The sequence below is a fragment of the Palaemon carinicauda genome, chromosome 22 (genome assembly GCF_036898095.1).
Source record: "Palaemon carinicauda isolate YSFRI2023 chromosome 22, ASM3689809v2, whole genome shotgun sequence".
In the NCBI taxonomy this organism is placed as follows: Eukaryota; Metazoa; Arthropoda; class Malacostraca; order Decapoda; family Palaemonidae; genus Palaemon; species Palaemon carinicauda.
In genome coordinates, this window is record NC_090746.1 from 24,736,068 (window position 1) to 24,743,311 (window position 7,244).

The 7,244-nt window shown below is 34.4% G+C and overlaps 1 protein-coding gene across 1 annotated transcript in view; it reads left to right on the plus strand.

Annotated features, from left to right (window-relative positions):
- Window positions 1–5,054: 5,054 nt before the first annotated feature.
- Window positions 5,055–7,244, plus strand: part of LOC137615828 (uncharacterized) — a 7,108-nt gene continuing 4,918 nt past the window's right edge. The window contains exons 1-2 of the mRNA XM_068345519.1: window positions 5,055–6,097; window positions 6,845–7,244. The exon at window positions 6,845–7,244 is cut by the window's right edge and continues 827 nt beyond it. Coding sequence (XP_068201620.1) covers window positions 5,389–6,097; window positions 6,845–7,244 — 1,109 coding nt within the window. The 5' untranslated portion in view covers window positions 5,055–5,388. The remainder of the gene's footprint in view (window positions 6,098–6,844) is intronic.

The window sequence follows — 7,244 nt, forward strand, 5'->3', positions numbered from 1 at the left end:
GAAGTACTAAATAATCTTCAGGGCAAATTCCTACACTTACTATGAGATTCAGGGCCTCTGTAACACGGTTTTTTCGCAATAACTTTTTTTCTATGAATTTCATAAATATAACGCTTATTCAGAATGCAAATTATATCTACACATAAATTTTGACTATATTCTGCATTACGTAGGTTGAATAAATTTGGTACTTTATTAAGTAAAAGTGACGATTTTTGAAGACGGGCCAACTTACTCAGAGAAAAGGTTTCGAACGCATTGGTTATACGTAACGAAGGCTATACCTCTGCCAACAATAACACATAAGTGTAAATAAAAGCAAAGCAGTACACCTTTATGAACTCTGAAACCTCTCCACTGAGAATTATCATAATGAACAAACGAACAAAATATGCTAATAAATACAAAAACACTTTGATTATTTGTCTAACTCCCAAAATAAGTTTCCTAAGAAATTACAGTCTACTTTATAGCTCACAATCAGACTGACAAGGTGTAGGGAATAGTTGGTAATTTTCAAAAACGTAGTAGACAAGCTTGATTTGATAACTGCTATATCCAATGTCAAGCAATTTTTATTTATTGTCTATCTAACGATCTATTTACTGTAAAAAAAAAAAAAAAAAAAAAAAATAGCCGGTACTGTATTTTGCTTTAAACTTTCACCAATAATTATCGTCAGAATGATGACTTCGTGAGGCTCCACCCACTTTAGCCTCGTTATAATTCTGGATAACACTGAAGGCTATCATGGGCATTGTTGGATCAGAAAATTAAAATTCTGGCTATAAAAACTTATTTCTCGAGTAGTTGTAAGAAGTGCTAAATGATCCTCAAGGATCCCAGCAGTTGGCCTAAACGTTTAATTCATGTATACTACTGTTGCGGTAATACTGCTACAGTAGTATTACTACGCTAGCACAGATACCCCACCCACATTTATGTATCGTTCCGCCATTCATAAAGTCTGTGTCATTTTTTTTTTCACTGTGCAATAAGCCATGGCCTCCTCAGAATTTAAGTTTTATATTAGATGATAGGCTATTTCATTAAGCTGACAAATTTATGGCAACTGATATGTTATTGGCGATGTTGAAGCTAAAGATAAAGTTTGGTATCATTCCTTCATTGCATTATCATCTTTACTACTATTTGTTTTGCTACATGTAGTAATTATTTTAAAGGATAAATGAATTATGTTCACTTTACTCCTATAAATTCCCATAAGATGTACAAATAAAACTCCTAAAACTATTCATGATTTATTTACAAAATGCAGTCATGCCCAAAACATAGCCAACACGGTCGTACGGCCTAAGAAGAAGAAAAAAAAAAATTATATCGGATGATCCGTTGGTCTGATGGAGAGTTTAGCACAAAATTCTCATTTTAACAAAAATAGTTATATCAAGACTGTTTACATACAATCTCTCTCTCTCTCTCTCTCTCTCTCTCTCTCTCTCTCTCTCTCTCTCCCTCTCTCTCTCTCTCTCTCTCTTGGTGGCATAGTGAATAGTTAATGGAAATGTTCAAAAACCTGAATGACATCACAAGTATTATAATCATGTTACGCTAAATACAAATCAGACCATAAACATTGGATTTAAACGAGAAACTGAATAATTACCTATTCAGGCTATAGTAAATATGGCCACGGGCTTTCTCCTGACTGTATAAAGTTGCAAGTCGTAAGACAAATGCAGTTTTGCAACCACGGGGGCAATTCCAAATCCTGTTAGCTATTCTTGACTGTTATGGGTTTCAGAGCCGATGGAACAAGGTGAATGGGTGTCTGGTGGATGGGCGGGGCAAAATTTTGTCAAAAGGTGTTTACATTGCTTACGTAATGAATGTTTTCGACTCTTGGCTCGTTATCACTGGCTATGGCGTCGACTAGTTCATTTTTACTCTATAAAAATTAAAACTATCGGGTTTAGGTTATTGATAATGCTGACAAAATTTGTGTGTGGTTGTAAAATATACATATGTCAACTTTCAGCTACATCCGATGCTTTGATAAGGAGCAAAGTCCAAAAAACCGTGTTACAGAGGCCCTGAATCTCATAGTAGTCCAGTGACACTCAAAAGAAAACCCTCCTAAGCTAAGCTACGATTGAAGTCTCTCTAGTTTTTCATAATACTGTGTGGCAAATACTGTAATCTAGAGGTATTTTGTATTGCCAATTATTGGTAACATTGATCAGCAGCAATCCTCTCGTCGATCTAATCAGAATGTTTGCATTCTTACTCTGGAATGGGAAGGAGTATCATGCAACACACTCAGATATTACTAAGGTTTTGTTCATTCATGACATCCATAGTTATTCCCCATGAACGGGTAATGATTAAATGGGAGGCTAATTCCAACCATTATAACATATACACCATGAATTACCAGATTTTTTTTCAGCATATGTAAAATAAAAAAAAATTTACCAATAAACTCATTTCAAATTGCATATCTGTCTTCCCAATATCGAAGTTCTCGCAGTTGGTAATATAGATTTGACCTTAAAAGTTATAAATGCTTAACACCAAGTAATGATCTCGAAGATGGGTCTACTTCATTTTTATTAAAACGTATCTGAATTCATGGGATACGTGTAGTACATAAGAGGTGAAATATCTTTTTTTAACTTGTGCTGTACAATCATAAGATGTGTGACTTGAGTACCATCATGGAAGGGTGATCTTCCTTTATTTTTATGAGGGATTAAAGTGTAGTTTTTCTAAATATTATACATATATATATATATATATATATATAAATGTATATATATAAATATAAATATATATATATATATATATATATATATATATATATATATTTATATATATATACGTATATATAATCTACATATCTCTCTCTCTCTCTCTCTCTCTCTCTCTCTCTCTCTCTCTCTCTCTCTCTCTCTCTCTCTCTCTCTATATATATATATATATATATATATATATATATATATATCTATATATATATATAATCTATATATATATATATATATATATATATATATATATATATAAATATATATAATATATATAGATATATATAATATATATATATATATATATATATATATATAAATATATATATAATATATATAGATATATATATATATATATATATATATATATATATATATATATATATATATACACACATATGTAATATATATATACACATAGATATCTATATATACATACATATATATATATATATACATATATATATATATATATATATATATATATATATATATATATTATAACCCTCCTATCATTATTTAGCATGTCTAACTACACCTATTATTGTGTATAATTTTAGTGCCATCTATTGATTGCTGATCGTAGTGGACAGCATGGATGAAATTACCTTTTGTGAATTTTACGTATGTAATCCTTGGAAATGTTTACTTCCAAGCTCTTTAAAGTTAATACTTTTGAGTTCGTTATCCGGTGGCTAATTCTTCACTTGTTGCTAGTGTTTTATTTAGTGGTTATTTGTTATTATTTTGTTATATATTTATACGTGATTTAAAATAAGTAAAGTCTTTGTTTAATTTTAACTTTAATTTGATCATTCTCCTAATATATCTACTGTACCTACATGAAGTGTTGCCCTCATTACTGAGAATTTATGAAATAGTCAAGTGGAAAGCTGAAGTTGTGACAAATTGGGGGCCTGTCCGGGATGTACTTACATATGTGTTACGCTTACGCTCGATCTTGACGGATTGTGAAATTCATTTTGTTGTTTCTCTAAAATGATGGACAACATGAGTGTAGTGTATTAGTGATATTTTGCTAGTTTATAACTGACCACCACCGGATAGTGTTCTCCAGCGCGCTCAAACTTTCACCTAGAGAATGTCGTGTTGTTACACGTCATCTTAAGCATACATTGAGATTTTGGAGGACGTGCAGGCAGGGTAATGGCAGCCTAGAATTCGTCATTCTTTTAACCCTCGACTCTGTTGACTACCATCGCTTAGCGATATCTTCATAGTCGCCCCAACTTCTCGAGGTGCTTCGAGGCATTCAAAACCTCATCATAAGGAATTGAAAGATTCCTTCCTTAGGAACTTCTGCTCCTCTTACTCAGGGTACGACCTTCGCTCTTTCAAGGATTTCGGCTGGATATTGTTACGACCACGTGGTCAAGAACTTCGTTCCACCTCGATGGATATTTAAAGGTTTATTCCTTGTTCAGGTAACTCTTGGTACTTCCAATTATTTACTTCATTCAAAATATTCTATTCAAGATTATTAGTGGTTGTGCATTATTGGTGAACCAAGTTTTCTGATTGGCATGGATTATTAAAGCCTTGTTCATTTAAGTGAATTTCTGAACATTGTAGGACTTAAGGATTAAGGAAATTCCTGTGGTTTGCGGGTGCCTTCGCACCATAAATCCATGAATGCCCTGACGTTTTTAAGTCTTATAGCTTGTGTATAGTAGTAATATAATTTCCATTGATATTTTCCATTTTATCAGTATTGAGAGATGCCTTTTGATCTTGAGAAATATTTAGGTGCACCCAGGGAGCACCTAAATACACTACAGGAAGCTAAAAAGGACCAGCTTCGCCAAATAGCTGTAAGGGCAAGAATATCTGTAGGTCATGCTGTGGTGAAAGCTGAACTATTGGGAAAGATATTAGATTTCCTGATAAATAGTGGTAACATAACTGAAGAAGAGGCTCTTCCCTTAAGGCCTTTAACACTTGAACGAGGTGCTGCTCGTACTGTTACTATAACTGAAGACCCAGAGATAGTGAAATTGAAACTCCAACTTGAACTGCAGCAGTTAACACTAGAAGCTGAACAAAAAAGGCTTGAAGCTGCAAATGCCGCAATAGAAACTGAGCAAAGAAGACTTGAAATAGAACGTAAAGAAAAAGTTCTGTTGGAAAAGGAACTATCAGCCATAAGAATAGAAGAAAGGTTGGCAGAAAAACAGCTACCTGATGCTTTTGACCTTAGTAAAGCACGCAAACTCCTGCCTGTCTTCGATGAAAAAGATCCTGATGTTTTTTTCATTAAAACACTGCAACGTCTCTCAACTGGCCTAGAGACCAATATGTTCTCTTAATCAGAAACTCCTTCAAAGGAAAAGCTGCATATGTGGCAGCACAACTTGTCCAAGAAAGGGATTATGAAGTCTTTAAAACTTCCATATTAGATGCTTATAGTGTTACAGCAGAAGGGTATAGACAAATCTTCAGACAAACTTTGAAGAACCAAGCTCAAACCTATCTAGAGCTTTTCACATTGAAGTTGAAGCAGTTTAATAAATGGATAGACAAGGAACAAATAACTACTTTAGAACAATTAAAGAATTTAATAGTTTTAGAAGAATTCCTGAGGCGTATTCCAGCTAATGTGGCAATGTTTATTAGAGAAAAACAAGAAAAAGATGGCAAAAGGGCTGCCCTATTAGCTGATGATTACCATCTCATTCATAAACTTAAACCACATTCGTCCTCACCTTCATCTTCCCCCCAGGTTTGTACTTTTTGTAAGAAAGAAGGTCATCATATTAAAGACTGTCCTAGTCCCAAATGCAAAGCATCTCATGGTAAGGCTTCTCCTAATGCTTTTTCACAAGGACCCAAATCAGGGAATACTGCAAATAAAACGACTCTTCACTGTGCTCAACCTCTATCAGACTTTACAGCATTTACATATCCTGGTAAAGTAAATGATATTCCCGTGCAAATTTTGAGAGATACAGGGTCCTCTCAAACTATCATTAGCTCAAAGTTAAAAGATTTAGCTAAACCAACAGATCAGTATGTAACCGTGTCAGATTTGACTTGTCAAAAGGTTTTACCTATTGTACAGATTTCTCTTGATTGTCCTTATTTTAAAGGTTCAACTAATGTCGCCTTGTTGGATTCTGACCTGCCTTGCAAGAACATAGACATGATTCTTGGTAATGACTTGGCTCAAACTAACAGTACTCCTAGTCTTATCATTACGCAGCCTGAAGTAGTGATCGAAAAAGCTTGCAAAGAGTTTTCTCCGGTGGTAGAGCTTCCCTGCCAAGTAGTCACCAGGTCTACAACCTCAACTTCTAGAGACACTGAACACACAGGTAAGGTGGATCAAAGTACCTTAGGTGAAAAAGTCCTTGCTGATCTTGTTGATATTCCCTCAGATGAATTTGTAGAGTATCAAAGGTCTGATGATAGTTTGAAAGAATACTTTGATAAAGTAAAAGATGACGTTGATGAAAGTAAGTTACCATATTTTTATCTTGATAATAACATCCTTATGAGACGTTATAGACCTTTGAAGATTGCAGGACAAAATTCCTGGCATGATAGTTACCAGCTTGTAGTTCCTTCTAATCTTCGTGCAGCCTTATTGGATCTTGCTCATTCAGCAGAGTCTCATCTAGGCATTTCCAAAACCTATAAGCGTTTGCTGGACGATTACTACTGGCCTGGTATGAAAGCTGATGTAAAGCACCACATAGAATCTTGCCATCCCTGCCAGGTAACTGGTAAACCAAATCAGAAAATACCTCCAGCACCATTAGTTCCTATTACAGTACCTAATTCTCCTTTTGAAAAGGTAATTGTAGATTGTGTTGGTCCACTTCCTAAAACTAAAAAACAAAATGAGTACATTTTAACCTTGTTGTGTCCAACTACTAGATTTCCTTTAGCCGTACCTATAAAAAACATATCTGCTAGAACAATAATTGTTAATCTTCTTAAAATATTCACCATTTTTGGTTTTCCAAAAGAGCTTCAGTGTGATCAGGGGACAAACTTCACTAGTGATTTGTTTAAGCAAACTTTAAAGCAGTTAAACATCTCCCATATTTTTGCTTCAGCTTATCACCCTCAGACTAATGGAGCCCTCGAACGAGTACACCAGACCATTAAAAACCTCCTGCGCAAGTACATTTGTGAAACTGGACGAGACTGGGATGAAGACCTGGATCTGCTTATGTATGTACTTAGGAGTACACCTAATGAATCGACTGGAATTTCTCCCTTCGAGATGATGTTCGGCCGCAGACCTAGGACCAACCTTAGTATGGTAAAAGAAAACATCCTAAGAGGTACTTACAAAGACCAGCAAGTAAGTATTCCGCAATACCTTCAAAGTCTTAAGGTTAAATTTGACCATGTTTATGAATTTGCCAATCTGAATTTAACTAACAGTCAGATTCGAATGAAAAACCATTACGATAAAAAGGCCAAGATTAGAACTTTCAAAGTAGGAGATGA